At 42.3% G+C, this 24,980-nt stretch overlaps 2 protein-coding genes across 2 annotated transcripts in view; one reads left to right on the forward strand and one right to left on the reverse strand.

Moving 5' to 3' along the window:
* Nucleotides 1-974: 974 nt before the first annotated feature.
* On the reverse strand, nucleotides 975-7,381 carry LOC306924873 (RNA-binding protein 12B-like). Its single transcript, XM_079503553.1, has 2 exons — nucleotides 7,218-7,381; nucleotides 975-3,310 (listed from the first exon to the last, which is right to left on the reverse strand). Exon 2 carries the CDS (start codon nucleotides 3,286-3,288, stop codon nucleotides 1,264-1,266), a length of 2,025 nt encoding a protein of 674 aa, XP_079359679.1. The 5' UTR covers nucleotides 3,289-3,310; nucleotides 7,218-7,381; the 3' UTR covers nucleotides 975-1,263.
* A 5,068-nt stretch (nucleotides 7,382-12,449) lies between these two features.
* setd2 (SET domain containing 2, histone lysine methyltransferase) overlaps nucleotides 12,450-24,980 on the forward strand; it is a 40,330-nt gene continuing 27,799 nt past the window's right edge. Inside the window, exons 1-10 of the mRNA XM_079504295.1 lie at nucleotides 12,450-12,831; nucleotides 15,180-15,301; nucleotides 17,757-17,778; nucleotides 17,984-22,083; nucleotides 22,184-22,315; nucleotides 22,592-22,720; nucleotides 23,187-23,310; nucleotides 23,489-23,566; nucleotides 23,900-23,997; nucleotides 24,518-24,662. Coding sequence (XP_079360421.1) covers nucleotides 15,273-15,301; nucleotides 17,757-17,778; nucleotides 17,984-22,083; nucleotides 22,184-22,315; nucleotides 22,592-22,720; nucleotides 23,187-23,310; nucleotides 23,489-23,566; nucleotides 23,900-23,997; nucleotides 24,518-24,662 — 4,857 coding nt within the window. The 5' untranslated portion in view covers nucleotides 12,450-12,831; nucleotides 15,180-15,272. The remainder of the gene's footprint in view (nucleotides 12,832-15,179; nucleotides 15,302-17,756; nucleotides 17,779-17,983; nucleotides 22,084-22,183; nucleotides 22,316-22,591; nucleotides 22,721-23,186; nucleotides 23,311-23,488; nucleotides 23,567-23,899; nucleotides 23,998-24,517; nucleotides 24,663-24,980) is intronic.

A 24,980-nucleotide genomic window follows, 5' to 3' on the forward strand; every position in this document is an offset into this window, starting at 1 on the left:
TAAATTAGGTACATATCAATTTCTATGACATTCAGTAACATTTTGTTGTAATTTTAATGAATGCCAATTTTGGTGAATTTGACATTTGATTTGAACTGACAGCATAGAGGGCCAGTGATGTAAATCAACCAGTGAATGTCAGTTTTCAGCACAAAAACATACCATAACACAAATAGCTTTTCTCCGGTCAAAAAAAAGCATGAATTCTCAATTTCATTTCATGTCAAATAAGAATGAAATTCCAATTACAGCTTATGCTCTATGATCAATAACCAGCAACACCTACATTATAGCAGATAAATATTAAGGATAATGAATAGTAAGAGACTAATTATTTGAAATAAGATATTTAAAACCTGATTAACTTAGCAAGTGATGACAAAAAAGGTTATCTTTGGGTTTTGCCATAAGCCATAATTGTCATACTGGACTTTAAGTCAGCCTATCAATTTACATGACTGTTTAGTCTGCAAAAACACAATTCCAAGTTTCTTATAAAACTCAATGTCTTTACTTTTGACAGTATGCACATAATTCTTAATATTTTAATTTCTGCCCTATTCCATAGTTGAGCCATCAAGAAATGACAGGCCTACTTGCCACAGAGCTATATTATCCATTGTGCTCTTTCTTTGGTGGTGTGTCATAAAATAAACATTTAGTGTACACAATTTAACTATGGGTAGCTAACCAGAACCCAAAAGAGAAGCACTTAGCATTCAGAAAACACATGAAATTCTTACTTTGTCATTATGGTGTGTTTTTATAATGCAATCAAAATGCCTTTTATTTATAATAATCAACTCATCCGCTGTCCAGGGCAATTGCATTATATGGAGGTAAAAAAAAAAGATAACTTTGGTAACACCAAAAATAATCAGTAGGCTCAAACACTTTGAGCCTACTGATAGAGATGTTTTACCTTGATGGGGTAACAATTCAATTTAAATCTAAATGAATACATGAGTCAGATGTTCATGTTCATGTACTTTTATCAAATGACATTTTTTTAAACATCGAGTACATTAAAATGTTTTAACAAAACATCTTTCAATAAGATTTGAGCTCAGGTCATCCCCAACATTGAATCAAACAAAAATAAAATAAAACCAAAACTAAACATTTATGGTAGAGGAAAAAACAAAAACGCACAGGGTGGTGAAGCGGTTTCTCAGAATATCATCAAGTCCAAAGTCAACCAAATTGTTAAACAGTTTGGGGCATGTTACATGATGTGAAAATGTCTCATTTTCAGTCAAAAATCTATTCCTTCAACATCAACCGTACATTCCTTGGACCTATTGGTCTTCCATTCAGTTCTTTTATTGCTCTAAGTGCCTCTTCTCGTGACTCAAACGTCACGTTTGCGACTTGCTTCCAGGTCCCTGTGATGCGTCTGAGCCCAGTGGTCACAGATCCGGCGACCACACAATACCCATAACAAAAGTCATAGATTTCTTCCATTTGGAGTCGCCTCGGCAGGTTCACTATCTTCACACGTGTGGGTCCATCGAACTGGGGTGCAGGCGGCCCAAAATCTCTGTTACCTCCGTCCTGTGTAGCATAAGATCCTGTTGCGTAAGGATCACCCCCCTCTATAACCTGTATTGCCCCGTTACCATCAGTGGGCATTCGTAAGTTTTGAACCTCCATGTCACCAGGATAATGAGGTCCCTCACTTTTCCTGGCAGAGTACCTCTCCTCTCTTAGTATAGACTCTTGTTCTGCTGTGAGTTCAACACCAAACTCCTGCATCTGAGACAGTGATATGCACTTCAACATGACTTCCGTCCCAAGAAACCTTTGGCCATTCAGAGACTGAGCACGCATAGCTTCTCCCTCAGACCGAAAGACCACTAAAGCCTCTCCAAGACTGGCACCTTTATGATCCCGCAGCAACCACACTTTGTCCTCTTTAATAGTGTACCCAAAAAAGAAGTCCATGATCTCTACCTTATGTACATCAAACGGCATATTACGCAGATAGAGACACACCTTCTCAGAATCGCAAGGATTGGCTTGTTGTTCCAGAGGCCTCTCGTTCTCGGCATGAGATTCCAGGATGGACATCATATCCTTACGTGAGATTGGGGAGACGGAGACAATTCTGTCATATATTTTTTCATTTTTGCGAGTTAAGGCCACACTGTATTCCCCAAGACTGTCGAAAAGCACAAAGATGCATTTTGATCTCCCTCCTTTGTTAAGTACGAACAGAATCTGGTCATCCTCCAGTCTTGCGTGATTGAAAAAATGTTTGATGTCACGTTTTTCCACTGAAAAATGCGTATGTTTGATGACGACACAAAGATCTTCGTTGGAAGAAGAGTTGGGACTGTGGGCCAAAGGAGATATTGACCTTGTACGGACTTGTGGATACTCGCTTGGACTGTGAGTAGGTGGGGCCAAAGGAGATCTTGACCTTGTAAGGGGTTGTGGATACCGGCTTGGACTGTGAGTTGGCAGAGCCAAAGGAGATCTTGACCTTGGACTGCGAGTTGGCAGGGCCAAAGGAGATCTTGACCTTGGACTGTGAGTCGGCGATCTCCGTCTTCCAAACTTGCCATTACCATGTACACCCACTTCCAAACTTCCACCTGACTGAAGCCACTTTTCTTGACGTGATGGCATAACATTCACATACCTTGGACCAATGTATTGCTTATCTCTCATCAGGCCACCTCTTGCGTCCTCTCTAGTGGCAAATTTGACTAGACCATACCCATTGTTTTGGCCCCATTGTGTTTTTTTTAAGATGATGTCCTCGACAAGTAACCCATGAAAGAAGTCACGGACATCCTGTTCAGTCACTTCGAAAGGCATCCCCTTTAGAAACACGTACACATCATCATCAGTGGTTGATGGAGACCTCAGATTCTGGCGTGCCTTATCATGAGAATGACCTGGTTGTCTACCTCCTCTATTAGACTGCATGTGGTCAGCTCTCCTATCCCCTCCAAAAACATCCTCTTCATGCCACCCGGAAGTTTCCCTGGGTGACCCCTTTAGTTCCAGCTCTGCAGTTTTTGTACTTTCCTCAAGTATACTCTGCATTTCTGACTTACTGCTCAGCAGCAAGTTGACTGGGCATCCCTTAATGCAACCCCCCGACCGAACCATTGCCCTTCTTGCATCTTCATCAGAGGCAAAGATAATGAAAGCCTCCTCTCGTACCCCACCAATAATATGCACCCCACCATCTGGGATTTTGAGGCCTCTGAAGAAAGAGCGAATGTCCTCAGAACCTGCTGTGACGCCGAGTCCCTGTAAACGGATGACCACCGCCATGCCAAAGCACAAATAACAGCACCTGCAGAACAGAGGGGTACAGAATGACATTATTGCCGACAGCATCTCTAGCTCACCTTAAAATTCCTTGGCATACCAACATGATGCCACTGGACCCATAAGTCAATCACTGGCCCAAAAAACACTAATATGGCCATAACAGACACCTACGAGAACATCCAGAAAAACATCTCCCCCAAACATGCTGTATGGCTGTAATGGGCAACACATGATTCCCATTTTAAAATGTATTTAAACTGTACTGTGGTGGAAAAAACAAAAGATATAATGCTGTTTCCTCACCATAATCATTATATTTACTTTAACACAATCAGTGCCGGAAGTCCTTCAAAATAGGAGCTCTGGGGTGCCGGAACAACATGGCCGCTTTTACTCGGAAAGCCATGACCCGGAAACAATCTACTAAAAAAAGTTCACTTTACATAGCTAGCTTACAGTGCGATCGTTTTAGTTTATACGATATATGATCCAAAAAGTGTTCATATTTTGCGGGAGAGACGGATGAGGAGCAGAAATGAAGCGCCAGTATATCGATCCGTTCAACACCACGGAAAGCGCCCTGGATTAGGAGAGACGAGTCATTCTTTCCGCCACGCTAACTCAATGATAAGCCAACATGGGGACAGAGCGGAGCATACGGTAGCCGAGAGGCGAACTGACAAATTTAAAAAAAGGGAAAAATTCAGAATATTCTTATCTCGCCCCGTATCATTGAGGATGCTCTAGGACGTCCTCACACGTCTTTAGGACGCGTCGATTGGGACCCCTAGGACGTGCTGACACGTCGGATGGACGGAAACGGAAACCTGTTCAGGGCGCACTGATTCAATTTATGCGACCATTTATAAGACCATGCACACAAAATACTGAGGCCAACATTTCTGACATCCTGCTTTTGATTCAACCAGCTAAACACTCATGACACTTTAGGGGTGCGTATATCTTTTCTACGTCCGAGCATAGACATGGTAACGGCCCGCCTGTCTCCGATTGGCCTACCGACACTGCCGGCCTTACCAGAGTTTCCTCCGAGGTGGAAGATACATGCTGGATAGTATGCCGCAAGGTTACTCCGTGGTGGGAAATAAATAAATAATACAAGTACGATATAATACAAGAGAATGACGCAGCAGTAATTTTTATTTTTGTATTAGAGGCAAATTAATATTGTTTATGCCGTTGGCCTGTTTATTGGTATACATGCAGTGATGTAAATAGGGTGCGTTTTGCGTCCCAAAACGCACTTTATAGTTTTGGGCCGCAACCTCCGCTCATCCTCTGCGTCCACGGGATGCACTACTGTACTCAGTCAGCATACACAGTAATAATAATCCACGTGAAAAAAAAGAAATCGCGGGGGGAAAAATGCGGTAAAACAATAATCTACGGACACGATCATTTTGCATGCCCGCATCCGACCTCATCCTATGTTATAAAAAATATGTAGGAATCGTTCTTGTAGAACCACTAGTCTGTAACAACATTGTCAACACAGCGCGCTGTGCGCCGCCATGTTGGCTCTGACTGAGCGCAGCCTCTAGACTAGAGCTGTTTAGAGACGGAGAGTGACAGTGATCAGTGACCCCACGAATAAGCAGTGAATGGAGATGTCGCAACTCTCTCAACTAAACGGCGCTGCCTCCGACAGAAATATTTAGGGGAACATGTTTTAGCGTGACAAGCAGACCCGATTCAATGGGAAACACACATTGTGTAACACACGCCGATATTTTGACTAAGTATAATAATTGCAACTGCAAACAACTTTTGGTTGGTTTAAGCTATGTTAAATCCACTGTTGCCCACTATTAGTATTTCTTAGAGTTGTGCTTGCTAATACTACTAGCCTACATTAAAAATATACTGTATAGGCCTATTTGATATGTTTATATATATTTTTTTTATAAAATAAAATAAAATGTTTTATTATTATTATTTTTGAGTGGTACAACCACTCCCTTACGGAGCTATGTGTGTGGGTGGGTGTCTGGGTATGAGCACGAAAACAGCATGGTTGTTTTTCACCATCTGTGCGCAACCTAATGCACACACAAACACACACGCACGTATTAACTGTATGCTTTCGGGGGTGCCAGTACATTACAGTACAGTAGCGGGGCCGCCACACGGTAACTCTGTCATTCTCAACCGTGTCGGACGCGACGCGGCACGCCGGGCGTGTCTGGAACATCCCCCCCGCCCCACGAACCCCCACATGGAGTTGCATCCCCTCACTTCACACAGGTGTGATTTTTTTGGGACTCATAAGAACTTTTTGGGACTCATTTGAATGACCACCTGTGCATCCCGGGACTCATTACATTCAAAACCTATTTACATCACTGACTGTACATGTGTAAACTTGAAACATTATTGTACTTTTACTGTAAAAACTACTCTTCCCTTGATCTTTATCTTTTTTAGTATAAGTATTAGTTTAATTGGATTAATACACGATAATCAACACTAACACTTTAATTTAGAACACAGCCAAATCAAATCATAGTACATACGTGTTCAATCAATTATTCAATCAAAGCAAACGGCACAAACAATGCCTCTTCTACAAGTTACTGTCGCGCGTGCCAAGCTGCCATTCTCTTGTACTTGTATTATTTCCCACCACGGAGTAACCTCACGTCTCGGAGGACAGTCTGGTGAGACCTTGGGGGAAAGACGGCAGTGTCAGTAGGCCAATCAGAGGCAGGCGGGGCATTACCATGTCTATGCTCGGACGTAGAATAGATATACGCTTTAGGGGCGGCAGTGGCTCAGGGGTAGAGTGACAGCAAGGTTCCCAGTTCAAATCCAGGCTCCCCCAGAGTTAGTGTCAAAGTGTCCTTGAGCAAGACTGAACCCCTAATTGCTCCCGATGTGCAGGTTGGTGCCTTGCATGGTTTCCTCCAGCATGTGTGTGTGTGAGTGAATGTAATGCACAATCTCTGTAAAAGCGCCTTGGATAAATGCGCTATATAAATGCACCATTTACACTTTCTTTAACTGTTGCAGTCCCACCTGTGTGACTGACTTAACAAAGCAAACCACTTTTCATTTAAGAATCCAGCTCCACACTACTTCCCCTGACAAACCAACAACCATTACTGCAGGCCAGCATTACTAGTGACACAGAAGCTCTGGTCAATAGTGGCACAGTTAAAATACAATAGTGCTGTGCAGTCAGATTAATCATCAACAAAATAAAGGGAGGGATCTCTTCACGGATGTGTCATAGCAATGTACACACGACAACACACTCGCCTCTTTTTTGCATAACGATACCACATGGCTGTAGCCGTTTTATCCTGTTACTGTTAACACAGTGTGCTTAAAGGTACAATACATATTACAACGACCAATGGATATACTGGCTAGCCAGCCTAGCTGACAACAACCAGTACTCGCATAATTAAAAACAAATACACAATTGACCCCAACAGTCAAAACTCTGCTAAACCAACTTGACGTCAACAATAGTGTACAAAAACTATTATGGGTTCGTACTCGTAGTCACGTCATTTCACACTGAGTCACAACTGTACATTCAACACGCCCCGAAAATAGAGCTACAAGGCAAGCTCACAACGTTGCAGACGACTTGCAGTAGCTTGTAGGTCGGTCACTTTCGGAGCAAGACACCGTGGTACGTAGACGTACAACTGTCAACTCTTGTTCATAACGGTAATTCCAGTTGAAAATGCGTGGATGACAATATACACACATATTTTGCACCACATATCTTCGTTCACTAGTCCTACGCTAGCTCGGCTAACGTTAGCCTCCGGCTCCAAGGCCTGGCTTCAGCTTCTCGTTAGCAGCTAGCTTAGCTCATCTGGGTCCGAGCTGTGTAAAACAAACAAAAACACAGCCTGTAGTTAAACCACGCTGAACTCAGATAACGCCACACTTACACAAAATGACTACCAAGGCAGAATTCTCACTCAGCCCAAATCAGTCAGTTCTTTAGCGAAGGTGAATCTGTTCCCGACGTGTGTATCTTCAGCCGTCGAGTAGAGAGAAGAGAAAAGACGCCAAGGCGGAAGTGAAACTGAAGGGTGTGTTCGTTTTCTGAAGGGAAACGCGGGCGGGGTTTGCATGGGGGTTGTCGTATGGGGGGGTGCTTCTTGTCCAAAAATAATTTGATTGTATTTGAATATTTTATTCGACAATATAAAAAATGCAAACAGCACAAGGTACAGCCAGGCATTTTGGTCCAAAAGGATTTCCGTAGAAAGAAAGAAAGTCTTGTCTCCATTCGGGTCCCATCACTTCCTGTCACTTTGCTGTCGTTGTCAGTGCTCTCCAACGACCAGGAGATGGCGCCTTTGATGTAGGTTTGAGTTAAATGTCATTGGGGAAAGTTGAAGACCAGAATTAGATTGATATTGTGTGTGTGTGTGTGTGTGTGTGTGTGTGTGTGTGTGTGTGTGTGTGTGTGTGTGTGTGTGTGTGTGTGTGTGTGTGTGTGTGTGTGTGTGTGTGTGTGTGTGTGTGTGTGTGTGTGTGTGTGTGTGTGTGTGCGTGTGTGTGTGCGCGTGTGCGTGACTGTGTGTGCATGTGTGTGTGTTACTGTGTAGCGCTTTATTGCCATTCGTAAATAGGCCCATTTGGTTTACATGATTAGAATAAAATATTATTATGCCAGTCAATCTAAGGTTTGAACCAAAATAAATTCCATAATCGTTTTTATGATCCTTAGGGTCATCTGACATTAAAATTGTCAATGAAAAAAGTAATGGGTCATTGTAAATTCAGGGGTTGAAAGTTGGGGTACCATTAACATTAACCTATAGGCAACATTTTCAAATGTTCATTATGCCTTTAACTTTCTTTAAAATATAAAATGAGGATAGATAAATGTATATTTATCGCCGGTTACCGTCAGTGAAATGGCTTTATTGGCAGAAATGTCAACAGTACAGTGAAACACACTTCCAAAGGGATCACCGAAAATTGTCCTTGCGGTCTTGTTTCCATTCAGGTCCTGATATACTTTAATGTCAGCTTGCACTGAAATTTGTCTTGCGACCCAGCGGCCTTGTATGCAACAAATATACACACATTTGACAACACAAAGACCAGAAAAGAAAAGAAAATTACATACATAAAAACAAAGATAAGAGCAATGTCCACAGCTGTCTAGTCCTGACCAAAATCCTGATTAAGCCTCAAAGTCGACTGATGGACAAATGACCACTTCAGTCTTGCACGACCCATTACCCCTTATCCATAAACTTATTTGCCAATTTTCACTATTTTGAAAAACAATTTAAAATAGTTCAACTAGCCGATCTACATTGACACGTTGTGATCTTGTAGATATGGCTATTTGAACTATTTTAGATTTTTCAAAATAGTAAAATATGGATCATGGTGAATTCAGCGGTTGAAAGTTGGAGTACCATTAAAAACCTATAGGCCTAAGGCAAAACTAAGGCAGAACATGTATGCATGTAATGTGTCAAAACTAGGGGTTTTTCATGATTCTGAATCCATTCCAAGCATTAGTTTTGCACTAAAAACACATCATTGGGCTAAATTAGGCCATAGCCACAAGAGGCTATGGCCGTTTTTAGCCCAAGGAGTATTTGACGTGCAAAACTAATGCTTGGAATGGATTCAGAATCATGAAAACCCCCTAGTTTGACACATTACATGCTTCTTAAAGCATAATTAAAATTAGATTTGTTTTGCCTTATAGGTTTTTAAGGTACTCCAACTTTCAACCCCTGAATTTACCATGATCCACAATTTATATAATACTCTATTTTTAATGTTATTTTGAACCTAAGGATCATAAAAAACCTTGAACGATTACTTTTGCAATTTATTTTGGGTAAAATCTTAGATTTTGGAAAAAATATACAATCCAGACTCCAGAGACCAGACTGGAGGCGTTTTCTACAACAGGCTACTTCAGACCACGCTTGTACCAAAAGTGTGAACAGTGTCGTGTCAGTAATAGGAAACATCACATCAATGAATTCCTAGACTCCCCTGTCCCCTCCCTATATTGCCATATACTGTACACATTTTCCCTTTTTTCTAACCGTTTTTATGATGCTTTCTTTCTTTCTTTCTTTTTGTTTTTTGTGTATAGCCTATTTGTAAATGTTCTGATGAATTGAAAATGGAGGACCCTGATGAAAACAAGTCTTTGTGCTTTTTCTGGTTTTATCATCTTAGCATGTTTTGTATTGACCTGTAGGCCTATTTTCCTCCAAACTTCTTGAATCTTGAATGTTGTTCAAAACACTACATTTAACTCAACCCCAAGAGCAAGGACTCCATCTGCTGGCCGTTGGAGTTCACTGACCACGACAGCAAACAGGGACTTTAGGATTGTTCACACTCTCTAAAGATCTGGTTTATAACTCTGTCATACCTAGTGTACCTGCGGTGGGTATCATAATCTCATAATCGGTGTCTCATAAACTGCCTGCAGTCATAATATAATGATACCATTGTGGATTAGTGGTTGTATTCTTCATGGTACTGCTCCAATATTCACTTCGGCTGCTCACTCTCAACTTGTTGCTCAAGCCACTAAACACATAATTTCTTTTTTATCATTTAAAAGCATGAACGACGACATACTATAGTAGCCTATGTTGTCGAAAAGCATGATTTTCATATTACGTTATTGTCAAAAACTAATGTATGTAATGTATGTATAACCAACAAAATGTATTCAAGCTTTGTTAATTGTTCTGTGTGGGGAGGATTCCAGAACCCCTGGGGCTAAACCACTAGGCTACCTCCTTCTGGAGGGGGTAGGGATTGGCCAGGAATCTGGATATACCCTCCAGCTTCTTCTCGTGTCTACCATCACCTCCACACACTGACCTTTTTTCAACAGCCTGGCCCCTTTTCCACCAAAATAACTCGATTCTTGGAACCTTGGTGGTTTCACGGAACCGCCAGTCATTTTTTGGTTCCAGTTCCAAACCGACATTTAGGGTTCTGAACCAATCATTTTCAGTGGAAACACACTGAACTGCTTCAATATTAGGCAGGAAAAAAGAACCGAACTGGTTCAACCCTGGTGGAGAAGGGGCCTCTGTTCAGTCTCTGTCCAGTGTCCCTAACATTGCTGTAACACAGCATGCAACTGCAAACGGGGCACTGACTACTACAAACTGATACATCACATCCCATTGCACACATTGAAGGTCAAGGACCTGAGCTTCCTCAGGAAGGACAGCTTGCTTGCCTAACCCATACTGTGTAGACTAGAGGGCATCAGCATAGTCAATCCAGTCCAGTTCAGTTCCTTGTTCAAGTGAACACCCAAGTACCTGTAGGTGTCCATGATCTCCACTCCTCCCCTTGGATGGTGCTGGGAGCTGAGAGCGACCAGGAATGTCATGGAAGTCACCCCTTATATTAATGGTTAAGGATCATTTTATTTTTAATACATAGAAATTAATAATACAAGTTATAAAATGTGCTTCATTGTTTCTGTGGACTTAAAATAATTGTTTAATTTGATGGGATTGCTGCCCTGGAATTTGACCTTTGAGCACTCAAAAACACCGACAAGTGGTGAAATTCCAGGCCTGCATAGCTGACTTCACCACCACTAATAACTATAATCATGGTGGCTAAGAAGTCCTAATTCATTCTCTCACTGAAATTTCAGAGAAAACCAACATAGCAAGATGCTCATTGTCAACATATATAGACTATATATACTTAAACATGTGCAAACTATTATGGGCACAGGGCACTGGACTGTGACAATCAGAATAAGCCCTGATGGTGTGCATGAGTTTGGCAGCAGGTGTAGGATGCAAAGAGCTTAACATCGGGTCCCAGGGCTCCGAACCCAAACTGCACTGCCACTAGGGTGTGAAAGGATACAGTTGCATCAGCAGTTCAGAATTCTAGAGACCGGTGTAACCGTCCACACACACACACACATGGCACATAGATGCACGCGCAGTCGCACACGCACGCACGCACACACACAAAGCAGAAGTGAACTTGTATTGCTTCGCCATCACAATATAGAGGACATAAGTTGCAGAAGGAGGAGAGGACACTGGAGCAGCATGGACATTTAGAGCCTTTTATTAGGTGCTAAGAATACAGAACAAGTATTATGATAAGGGTTAATCATGATATTGCATGCATTTAATATAAACATGGGAACTGTATGGCTCCAATGTGGATCTCGGACTTCATGTGACCAACCTGACATTAATCATCTTGTCAGCTGTCTATTGGCTAGATCAGATCCTTATTGAATTCTATTATTATTATTATAAAATAAATGTTAAATATTTCAACGTATAAAATATGCTGGGACATTTCTTTTTTTTAACGTAATATTTGCAGAGGTACTTCTACATAATATAACCGCCTCTACTTCCACCTATTGGGGTACAGAAAGTCAGGTCGGTTGTTAAGTCACCTTCATACCGTCTTTTATATATTTAGTATTTACTGTTACTAGTGTTACTACTTCTCTGTTCTCTAATTAATAAAAGGTTAAGTGTTGGTCCGTCCGTCCATCTGTCTATCCCTCTATTATTTATGTATCTAAAAATGTTTGGTGCTGATTGGTCTAATTTGCGAGATCATTGATAATAATAATAATAATAATAATAGTTATATTATAAAATATTATATGTGCTATCACAAATTCACAATATCTATCATAATCAACTAGAGCAAAAATGTTCAGCTGCCATTTTCAAGTTATTTCAGAAATGTGTGTTTATTTGCTGTCCTGCTTGAGACAGGCCTTTTCTGTAAAATGTAACCTTTAACCTTGTTTTGTTTTTAATCTCACTGTATGTAAATCACTTTGTGAGTTATCTCTGTGAGAAGTGCTATGTAAATAAAATGTACTTACATATTTACACTCATTCACTCACTGTCACTGACTCATGCCTTAGCCTAGGGGGGCAAACGCCAAAGTGAAATTGCTGACTGGCAGAGAGCATATGTGTATCCTACATTCTCAATCAGTTTTACAGTACAGTAGACTATGTGCTGCATAGTTCAAAAGCAAAGTGGTGTATATAATATAATATTGAACACCGGCGTTTAGCGTTGGCGCCAGCTATGTTGTTGCCATCCCCACTCATCATGTGATGCTGAAGTAGTGCATAGCAGCAGCAAGAGTTACTGCTGTCTGGGGGGAGTAACTATAAAGTTAATATGCAATAATAAAAGTTATAGCAAGGAACCTCGCCGGCGCATGAAGTGTAAAGTCAACATATAACGACACACAGTGGGATGCAAACTCTTGCCAAGTTGCTGCATGTATGTATTATTACATTGGAGTCCTGAACTGGCTGCCATCATTGAGCTGTGGGTTAGCTTTAGCTTTGCAACATTGGAGCAGCAGCTGGCTCAGCCTGGCTGAAGCAGTGAGCCGAGGACCTTTTCTCCACATTCAAGCCCGTATGGATCACTTGACGTCGGCATATACATTGCTTGATGTGTTCCAGCGGGCCGATTGATGGTGGCATTGAAGATGGGGGAGCCTTATTATGATCGAAAGCACCTAGTAAAGTGAGTATCTGTCGATCGATCGTTTTGTTTTGCTATATTTTAAGTACCCCCCCCCCACACACACACACACATACACTGCCTAAGCATGCTAGCTGGCTAAGCCGGGTGTAAGGTGATGGTACAGGGGTCCTTTGTGAAATCCTCCCGCCTTGTCCGTGAAATTGGCAGAAAGTAAAAGCCATCCAAGAAGCAACAGCAGTTATCATAACTGCAAAACAAGTGCAAATGAACCAATCCTGCAATGAAACTAACATTAGCCACACAGCTAGCTCACACTGCTGCCGTGCCGGATGCTAGCAGGGTAATGCTAAGTGGCTAATATAATATACTCTTCCTCACGCCAGCCTTTCGCTCGATACAGAACGACGCATTTTCTGAACTAAAAACTAGAAATGTTCAACAGAATAAAGCTCGCGTCGACCTTCTTCCGTCATGTTTGTCCAGCGAAAGGCTCGAGCCTCGTACGTCAATGTTTATTAGCACAGGCAGTCTTGGGATCGTCTGAAACGAGTCCGATGCTGTTCACCTCAGTAAACATCATCATAATTAATGTTCATGATTCTCACCTGTCGAAGGCATTATGCAATATTTATTATGGTGACCATCTCCCCTTTAATTAAAACGGAATGCAATGTATCTGAACGTGGATACAGATTATTATGAAATATGATCGATGAGGTACATCGAGGTATTTTATTCTTATTTGGTCAATAATCATGTAATAATTAGGCTCCTTGTCAAAACCGCCAATAATATAATATAGTATAGTATAACAACATCCACAATGAATGAATGGTTGAATTCCCCCACCCCAAATGAGGTCGAGGTGTCCGTTTAACCAAAACGATGTGACCCAAAAACACGAAATCCGCATAATATTCCCCAATATTTCATGTTAATATTTAAGCACGTACAATATTGTGTACATGTGTACAACGCACACAATCAGTAAAATCAGTAAACAGTAAAAATCCAGGTACTGGACACTAGCACAAAAAAGGAAATTCACTTCTCGTATTTAAAGATGGCCTTTGGCTGTTGCCTGTTAACGTCACTAACATTAGTTAGCTAGTTAGCTTAGCTGATCTGATGTCTGCAATAACCAAACCATTTTAACATTGTTAATCCAAAGAATCAGATCTTAAATGCCCGACAACTGCAGGAAAACTCTTTGGGCTGCATCTAGCCAATCCTTGTTAAAAATGCACTCTCAAAAACAGTGAGGTTTACTGGGACATTTAAGCGTGTTGTTATTAGCAAGTAGTATCAGTCGACTTTTAAAAGGCCTCGCTCGTCTTCTTCGCTAGCTCTTCGGGAACACGGGGCCATGCTGTGAAGAACAGCTTCCCTATTTATTTATTTTATTTCATTTCCGTCACTTTGTTTTGGTTGCTTTGATTAGTGTGCAGTTGTTGGCTGTTTCAAGTCAACCAGTTATTCAAAAAAGAGCCTTTGTTCTTCTGGTTCAGAATCAGATCACCACCAGACTGTCTGCCTGGTCACTCAGTCTCTGAGTGCCGATGATGGCATCTGTTGTTCTCTTCTCGGCAGTTTCCCTGTATGGGCTGCATCCATGTTTCTATTCCACTTAGTGGAGCACTACATAGAACAGGTTGTCGAGTAGGCCTACAACCTAAATTGTCTTGGAAGTAAAGGATTCATTTTAGGTCCTCATTCTCATTTTCTGTAATCTGTAATGAAAATGTAGGATTATTAACAAGCATGGTGTGTGTGTGTGTGTGTGTGTGTGTGTGTGTGTGTGGGGGGGGGGGGGGGGGTAGCTTTAAATCCAATCAGGAGGTGCAGTGGCTTTCTCTGCCTCATTGAAACAATAGATAACACTGTCTGTGTAATAGGCTCAAGAGAAGACACCACCCAACAGTTGGAGGCATGACACATGTGTTTTCTTATGGGCTGACCCTTGGACTGATAGTACACACACACACACACACACACACACACAAACACACACAATGCAAACGGATTCTAATCAGAGTAAGCAATTAACTATAATAAATACTGCTACTACCACCGCACAGACCATACTATTAAAGCAGTACCTGTATCTATTGCCTGTCTTTGCGTTTTGGGATGGACCCTGCACCATCATTAATATTCTCAAAGATTTGCTCCTTCAGAACTTCACCTGGCTCTAACATTGTGTCATTGTGTAAAATAAAATAAAAAATATATAATTTTGTGTCACAATAGTGACTTCCCCCACACTGTAATAAATAGTTAGTTACAACTGTATTTTTAGGGTTTGTATTCAAGCTTTGGCATGCCATTTCTGACTGTATAGCTGCTGACATGACCCAGTCTCATTTGATTCTCTTTCTTTCTTTTAGGTGTGTCATCAGTTTGGAGGGCTCACTTCTCTGAATTGGATTGTATTCGGTCAGCAGCCTCTACGACCCTTCTAACTATAGACGTGTCGTGCAATGGACGCTCTAATCAAGTCAGAGCTCAGGTATTAGACCCACACATGTCCCTCTCATGCAGCCCACAAATTAGGTATCAACTAGGGACAGATTTAATTTCCCTTTTGAAATTCAGTTTGTTGCCCATTGGGTCTGAGCTTATCTGCATACTACTACTACTCGTTGTTGTTATTGAGTACTTTTGATCTGTGGCTGAGCCTTGGGCTCAGTGTGGCTGGACTATGCTAGTGTGCTCCACATCATTTTCCTGATGTGCAATAACAAGTTTCAGTGGCCAATAAAACCTGATGAGGCAAAGCACAAGAGTTCTTAAAAAGTTCTATACCTTGAGTCAATGTCACTGTGGAAGGAGATATAAGGTGGCAAACTTAAAAGAGGGCCCAAGGCAGCTCTGTCCAGTAGAAGTAGAAAAATCCTTTATTTCATTGATTAGTTAAATATTAAAAACAAGGGTTTAAAAACACGACCAACGCGTTTCGGCCTGCATGGGCCTTCATCAGGGTCAACTGAACCTGAAACCTGATGAGGGTTGACATTATTTCTCATTATTTCTCTTATTATTTTCTTTTGATTATTTTCACATTCTGTACTAGGTAGTTGATCACGCAAGCATTTGAATTGCCTGTTGGATTCTATGGACTAGCCTAATTATATTGACCTAATTTACTTTCCGAATTCCCATGATGAGGGTTATGAAAGAAAGCATATGGTCTTTTGGATAGGTTATTGCAAAAATGCAATTATTTTAAATATTGCTGTTATCACATTCTGTTATTAAGCACCATATTTTGAAAAGCCACATTTCCAGACTTCCGGAACTGATCATAAACTAGGAAGTTGGACGATGCGTGTTTAGGTCCCATGTATCAGACGGAGCTAACCCAGTGCAGTGGAGGGTGTCACATCGTCGGCTCTGTGCCGTCAAATAAACCTTGTTTTGACAAAAAATGCCATCTGGGACAAGGAATAGGAGATACAGGCGATTGAAAGAAACAGATGGGTGTTTATGGTGCCGACGATCTAAGATGGGCGACCCAACAACAGCTAGCAACCTGTAAGATGCATTATGGCTTGATCGATCGAAAGCACTATAAAAGCACAATTGCCATTAATCTACGGCAATGGCGTTGAGGGTTTTATTAAATAATGAGCTTTAATTGACGTAGATCTCGGCCAATGGCGGTATAAGTGTTAATGATTTATGCCTTAAGTTTAATCCTCTTTTAAAAAAAAGAGAACTTCTTTAAATGGTCTAACGGAAACTGTTCCCATTGAGGTTTATATTTTTGAGTGGTGCAGCCACTCCAAGGAACAGCAATGTGTGTGCCTTTGTATGTATACTGTATGTCTGTTTAGAGTACCAACATGTGACGCAGTGGTGCTGTTGAGCTTCACACTGTGCACAGGTGCATGATGGGAAGCTGAGTTTTAGTGTTAGTGTAACACCAGCACAGAGCACAGTGCAGTACAGACTACGGTGTAGCACATGAACAGGTGCATGATGATGATGACACACACACACGCGCACGCGCGCGTGTGTGTGTATATATATATATATATATATATATATATATATATATATATATATATATATATACACACACACACACACTGATCTTGAGAATCACATGTAGGCCAAGGTCTTGCATAGCTCCATCCATTGTAAGACTTTACTATTTCAGTCACATCGTCTATATTTAGTCTTCATTCCTAGTGGTGAATTCCCATGTGTGTTTTTTTTTCTTCTTTTTTACTTTCTGCCTATGAAGTGGCAGAGCCTGGCTGACCAGTATCAGCTCCATTTTGAATGCACATTATAATACACTATGAACATACCAGTACTCTTTAAAATGAGTTAGTCCAGTGAATGCAGTACATGAAATATTTGCACATCCAAACTAATGCAATTTACAGATAGTCCATCCATAGCAACAAAAAAAAAAGGTCTAGTGACAGTGTGCACCTAAAAATCAGAAAGAAAAATGCAAATAAGAAGAGCCCAGCAAATGGTTGCAAAAGGCTCTCTTTTGGTCAACAGATGTACTACGGAATTGTTGCACCTCAGACTATACAATCTGTTCGGAGATCCATCCACCCACAGAACTGGGTGGGTGGATCACTAGTACAAAATTACATCACTGAGCAGTGGTGATAAGCGGTGTTCACCTCTCAGCAAACTTGCTGTTTTTACTCTCAACCCACCCACCCCTCCAATGGCGTGTTCGGAACCACAGGGGGGCAGGGTCAACCCTCAGAGTATGACGATGTCTTATCAATAAGACACTATCCACAATACGTGGATATGAGAGTTTGGTGGATGGATTAATTTGTAGCATGTTGTAGCTGCCTTTACACCCAGTAAATTAAGCCTAAAAAATTAGTTTTTGTTTATTTTTGCAAAGCTTTACACTCAGCCTTATGAATGACCTGCTCTAATTAATTAAATCTATTTTGTCTTCCTATGTTGCTCTTCAATACCGGCAGAGAGGAGGGGAGTAGTACTTCGGTAAGTTCACAAAAATGCATGGCCCTTTACCTGGGCTTCTTTCTGCTTATATTGTACAAAGTCACCCTTTTGTATTAACCATTGGCTTAGACCTTAGTGACATGTTATGGCTGAAATGAACAAAAAATGTAATTGCTGCTGAAAAGTAAAACATCCATATCTTTTAGTTAACAGTTTTGGTAATGTTTCTATGTCTATGTTGTAGGTAAAGGTTGAAGGCCTCACCAAGGCAGCTCTAACGAGAAGCCTTACTCCCAGAGTCATGCTGTCCAGCCATCTCTTGCCTAAAGGGACCAAGATGAAGGTGAACCTTGAGGAGCAGGGTCGTCAGAAAGTGTCCTTCAGCTTCGCTCCGACAAAGAAGCCGCTGCAGAGCTTGTTCTTCGTCCCCCCCAGCCCCGAAAAGTCTCCAATTGATCCCCTTTCTGCCTTGCCAGCTGCAACCTCAGCCCCTCAAGACAAAGAAGTAGAAAGTGTGGAAAATAGTAGTGAGCAAAATAAGTCAACCTCACCAATATCAAAGTTGACCGCAGAGGTTCAGTTGCCTCAGATGCCAGTCGCTTCACCTCCTAAACCTAAAATTGACCTGGGAAAGATTCATTTTAAGAAGCAGATTCTCAGTGTCTCAGTTACTGAAGAGAAACCGACACTTAGTCCTGTGCCACAAGAGCCACCTCCATCACCTCCACCACCTCCTCCACCTCCACCACCTCCACCACAGATTTCAATAAAATCCTCAAGTAGAAGCAGAGTGGAGTTACCCTCACCCCAGCCTCAAAACATTATCAGTGACAGCCCTTCTGAAAAAGTTCACACAGAGTCTTCTGAGGCCCGGGTAACCCCCAGCCTTAAGAAGCCAACTGATTCCTCACACTCAGGAAAAGATGGAGAGAGCTCCAGTAGCACTGAACAAGATATCACAGTAGTTAAAAGGAAAACCAGGTCCCAATCTGATAGCGCTCCCGCTGGTTCAGAATCTGATGGAGATTCAGGCCAGATGTCTTCCAGCCACAAATCAGTCAACCCTAAAAATAAAGCACCACCAGACAGCAGAGGCATGGAGTTGAAAAAGTCTTCCTCTGGGTCAAATACGGATGAAAAAGAAAAAAGTTGCCCAAATACTGATGAAAAAGAAAAAAGTTGCTCCAAGCGGAACCGCGACAGGTCTTCTAGTCGCCCAAAATCAGACCGGGATTCCAGACACACGTCTTTGCGTTCCTCTCGCTCAGACAAAGATCGCAGAAGGTCCAGATCTAGATCGCGGTCTCGGTCAAGAGGTTCTCGGACAAGTACGTCCCACTCCAGACCGGAAAGATCCAGAGGCGATCGAGGGTCACGGTCCGATAGGTCATACTATCACGACACCGAGCGCCGATCACACCGGAGCTCTCCACGTAGAGATAGAAGGAGCTCTCGCTCCCGGGCAGAGAGAACCCGGGACAGTTCTGACTCTGAAGATGATCACAGGAAGAACCGGACCCGAATTAACGACTCTAGTAGATCGTCCACACGCTCAAGCTCGCAGAAAGAATCCAAATCATCTTCTCACTTAAAATCTGAGAAGGACACAAAATGTATAGATTCTCCGCACTCAACAGAAACGGATAAAAGAACACAGGCTTCTAAATCCGAGAGGTCTGAGAGGTCATTAAGGCGACAGTTTGACTCTGATTCTCAACATAAGGGTTCCCCTGAACCTGAGTCTAATCACCGTAAATCTACTACCCATCACAAGTCTGAGACCAGTGCTAAATCCAGTTATTCAAGTCACTCTCAAACATCTGAGAGGCGACACCACAAAAGCAGCTCCAGTGACTCTGAGGCAGATCACAAAGGGAAGTCCCAAAAGAAAAACAGTAAGCCTGACTCAAAGCAGACCACCACCTCCAAGTCATCTGTGAAAGTCAGTGGAATTGATAGACAATCAAAGGACATGTTTCACAGTCCTAATAAAATGCACACAGATTCAATCTCCACTGAATCCCACTCAAGAGACAGAAAGGAAAAATCAGAATCCCAGCTAGATGATACACGCCAGAGGAAAGAACAAGGCAACAGTGATGTTAAGGAGGTGGTCTCATCTCTTGATGTGAATTTGCAAGAACTGTCTTCTAAAAGGATACAAGAAACAGACTCTAGTCTTGAAACTGAGAATAAAAATGCATCTGTTGTAACTTCTAAGAAAGAATCTGGTGGTCACCCGCCTATTATAAATGCTGTCCCAGTAGAATCTTGTGTTTTCAAGGATAGCCCTCTACCACTGGCAAACTCTGAAACAGTTAGCTTACATGTATGCAATAGTAATGATATAACAGCCAGCCAGGATAAGAAACTTGGTCAGTGTTTATTGGAGCTAAATTCATTAATTGGTACGGCAGATTTCCCTGTCAATGACCTTGAGCAGCAGAACACTATATCGGAAAATGTCAAATTGACTAAATATGTGACTATCAACATGCAGTCTTGCACAACCTTGCCGCTCAAATCAGATTCATTAGACCTTGATCCTGAGAACCAGCTGCCACCTACAAGTGAACAGCACAACATGGATTCAACCAAAATAAAGAATATCTCGAAAAAATCACGCTGGGATATTATCGGGCAAGACAACTGGGACAGCGATACTGTTAACAACGAAATTTCTGTCAAAAACATAGAGTTCGCTAAAGAAGCTAGCCAACAAGAGTCGCTGGGAGTCAAAGACGATAGCCAACAAGAAGCCCAGACACATTCCAAGTTAGTAATGCAGGTAGAGACTATTGAGCAGAAGTTCACAGCTGTTTCCCCGTCCTCTCTGAAAGGTGCACACAAAGACCAAAGTGAGCCTTCACAAGCAGACACATGTGGCACCACCAATGACCAATCTCTCTCGAACCCCCCTGGTGATGGAACCGTGGAAGAGCCTTTGCATGTAAATGATACCTCACAAGACAAAGTCACAAATATGGAAAGCTGGAATGGTGGCAGTGCTGAAGAAGCATCCATTGAGAGCGCTGTCAAGGACAAACCAGTTAAGAGAAAGTTGCTGAGTCAGGATGGGTCAGGACCGAGTGAGGGCAGTGACAGTGATGACTCCGAGTACGACTCAGATTGCGGAGATGTGAATAAACGGTTGCACTCAGTCGTGGTAGTGCCAAAGAATTCTTCACTAACACTGGACACACAAGCCACGGCAGCCTCTGTATGCAGCCAAATGAACAGCTTAGAGCAGCAACACACTAATAAGGCAGCTGACCTGAATATCAGTAAAGGCCCGGTATGTCCACAGCAAAGGCATAAAGCTGTTCCTGTGAGTTTTGAGGACACCAGTGGTGCTAGGATGAATGAAAACGTTCCGCCACACGACGGCATGTGTCAGTCCCAGAGTAATATGATTGACAGCACTAGTCAGTCGGAAGGTTCCGCCGTTACCATTGCCCAGCCTTATAAGGATCCTTATAACAGTGCCCAAAGACCAAAGGGCAGTGAACCAGCGAACCAGGGTCCCTTCCACAGCCTTGACAATTCTTACACAGAGAAACAGCATGACGCGAGAGGCAGCCATGGTAGGATCCTCCCCCACCAACACGAAGACTTCTCTGTCGATATGGATATCGACAGAGAAGATGGATTCAATCAACTGGAGCAGCCCAGCAGTACATACCAGCAGCCTGACAGCAGCTATGGGCCACAGTCACTGAACTCTAGACACATCATAACCTCTCCGCTGGGACAGGAGCTCCGGCCAAGCAATGCCTCCTGGACCTGTCAGCCCCCTGTGTTTCAAACCAGCAGACAAGCCTACCTCCATGTCCCCCAACATTACCCAGACCCTGTTTGCCAAGTCCATCCGGACTCCCTGACTAATGACCACGGGGAGGACAGCAGTGACAAAGCTTTGGGTCATGGTAAAATCACTGTAGAATGCAATGGACCTCTTGGGTCGTCATCGCCTTTTGTCCAAGCTTATGAAATAAGCAGCAACAGCAGGGGTCCTTCCAGTGAGGGCTCTGCTCTCCCAGAGCCCCCGAAAGAAGACAACCTCAGGCCCCACCGAGGCCGGGGACCTCCTAAGAAAAGGCGTCCAGAGATCGAGTCTGATTCAGACAACGAGGCGGAAGCTGGGCCTGCTGGTAAGAGGGAGCGCCAAACAGAAAGCGATCTGTCCAAGGAAACTGCTGTCAAGACTGAGGTGCAGCCGCTGCAGCGTCCTTTACTCAATCTCGTGGACTTCCGAGATGCCAGCAAATGGCGAGAGCAGTCCAAGTCAAAGAAGATGCCACCTTACTTTGACCTGATCGAGGAGAACCTGTATCTGACTGAGAGGTATGGCATTGGTTTGGCTTAATTGATTTTTTTACTTAATAACATAACAAAAATGTAATACCAAGCTCGATCGTTGACCGTTGAATGTTCTCATGTGCAGAAAGAAGAGCAAATCTCACAGAGACATCAAGCGAATGCAGTGTGAATGTGGTGTACTTTCGAGAGAAGAGCGAGCCAGAGAAGTGTTCGCCTGTGGGGAGGACTGCCTCAATCGTTTGTTGATGATTGAGTGGTGAGTTGTTACAAAATACCTGCCATAAAGCTATAGATCATGTAAGAACTTTACACCTCTGTTATTATATCCAACGCAATATCAACTGATAAACCTATGAATGTGTTGACGAAATGCTAACACGGTTATGTACCTTATTGCAAACCCTTTCTGGGCACCAAACATTTGGCATAAATAGGTCAAGAGATTTGGTGTGGTTAAGGAGACTGTCAGCTTGTCATGATGATCAGAATGTGTCTATGCTTTCTCTTCTCATTTGAAATATTTCCTCCTTAGCTCATCACGGTGCTTGAATGGATCGTACTGCTCTAACCGGCGTTTCCAGATGAGGCAGCATGCTGATTTTGAAGTTATTCTGACTGAAGATAAGGGATGGGGACTACGGGCAGCTAAAGACCTAATATCGTAAGTCTGTTCAAAATCCATAACCACTTGAAACACAGAATCCCATTCCTGGGGGGTGGGGGGGCGGAGAATCGCTGAAAATAGTATATCTACAAGCTCACAATGTGTAGTAGGACAATAGCGACCCAACTACAGAGGGTTTAAGTATTTAAATGATAACAGGTGTGACCCGGTGGCTCACACAGTTAGTACTATAGTCACAGGCTTGTTTTAATGCCCCTCGTTCAGATCTACGCATTAGCCACCCTTTCCTGTCTCTTGACTCTATTTTAAGCAGAAGTATCTCAATCTTTAAAAACTGATAAAGTGTAATTAACCTATTCCGTGATGAGCATAATTGTGGTTTATACTGTACAAGCTGCCTAGTCACAGTCACAGCTAATAAGTGCTAAAAGAAAACATTCTCAGGGGTTGTAAAGGTAAGATTGGCAATACATTTGTGCTTTGATTTTTCTTTCTTCTTCAGAAATACCTTTGTTTTGGAATACTGTGGTGAGGTGCTGGATCATAAGGAGTTTAGGACGAGGGTGAAAGACTATGCTCGCATGAAGAACATCCATTATTACTTCATGGCTCTGAAGAACAATGAGGTGAGCTTGGCATGGAGGACTATCTTCTGTTTTTTCAGACCTAGTTGATTGTGGTCAGAGTCATGGTGCAATTTGCATACAGTATAGATATAGCTGGTTTCAGCACACATCTCTTCATAGCCTTTTCAGACAACTACAAGCCCAAAGAAATTAAAGACGGTCTATTATGTCTCCTCAGATTATTGACGCAACACTGAAGGGGAATTGTTCTCGTTTTATGAACCACAGCTGTGAGCCCAACTGTGAGACGCAAAAGGTATGCTGTACATTTCCGTAAATAACCACTGTAAATTCTAATATATATTTTTGCTTCAATTGTATTCGTAATAAAAACATACGATGACATTACCACAGACACCAAAAGATGCCAACAAAGAACAAACACAATAATAAGAAAGTTATAGAGTCTTTCCAAGTATTTCCAGAAGGGTGACCAAAACTGAGAATTGTCCGATTACCAATTACTGGTATAATCATGATCATATAATCAACAACTAAAAGGATATTATTGCAATGACATGGCACTATAGTTGTTCAGTTCACCTTGTTGCTAGCTAAATGATCTGATGGATCGTGTCTCGCCTTTTAGTGGACTGTCAATGGCCAGCTTCGAATTGGGTTCTTCACCACCAAGGCAGTCTCTGCGGCGACAGAACTCACATTTGATTACCAGTTCCAGAGATACGGGTTGGTCTTCTTTATCATCACTTTGTGTTCATATCATCCCTTACTACTTGCATTTTGTATATATTATGTCAATTGTCCTTTTATTAAGGAGTTCTGAAATTGGATTATGTTCGTGCTGGTGATGATGGTCATTCCCACATGGATTAAAGTTCTCAATCACCACGACTTATTTCAGTCATTTGGATTCCATATACATCAGCATGCCTTCTATGGAAGCATGCTATCGACTACAAGCTTGTAAATTTGTGTTGTAAATTTGTAGATAGCCTATTTTCGGTTAATCGGTAGTTTAAAATGAAGTAGTATATAGTATTTGAAGTGGTTGAACTAGGATAAAACTTTAACATCAATCTGCAATTTCTTCATAATTCTTCGTATTGTGCTAATTGTTTATGAATCACAGTGTGGTGGCTCCTTTCTCACTGTCAAATCTTCATAGCAGGACTAGGCCTAACAAAAAAAAAAAAAAAATGAATTCACTCGTGAGATTTTATTTTGCTTTAATCCATGTACCCACTAGCAAAGAGGCCCAGAAGTGCTTCTGTGGAGCTCCCAGCTGTAGAGGCTTCCTGGGTGGGGAGAACAGAGTCAGTGTCCGAGCAGCTGGAGGAAAGATGAAGAAGGAGCGCCCTCGAAAGAAGGAACCAGTCAGCGCTCTCACTACGGTCAGTCACGTTTTAGATTTATAGCAGTGTTTCTTAAGCTGTTTAATATAATGGACCTTGAGAAGAACAAGAAAAAAGTGTAAAGGGCCTTTCAAATGGGAAGCGAGGAACGCACACGTTGCCTGGATCAGCGAGAGGTCTGCTACAGGTCTGTTGAAGAGGGGCACGACAACGCAAGCGTAAAAAAAAGGTAAACAGAATCCAGGTCTGGTGAGTCGCGGACGCGTGCACGAAACGAGCACACACGCAACAAATTCACGGGACCGCGCTCACGTAAATACGCTTGCGTTGTCACACCGCGACTGCTCCGCGCAAAAA

This window comes from Electrona antarctica (assembly GCF_951216825.1).
Source record: "Electrona antarctica genome assembly, chromosome: 6".
NCBI classification, from domain to species: domain Eukaryota; kingdom Metazoa; phylum Chordata; class Actinopteri; order Myctophiformes; family Myctophidae; genus Electrona; species Electrona antarctica.

Bases quoted from the DNA above. Each gene is read 5' to 3' on its own strand.
- LOC306924873 (XM_079503553.1), bottom strand. From the start codon at position 3,288: ATGGCGGTGGTCATCCGTTTACAGGGACTCGGCGTCACAGCAGGTTCT.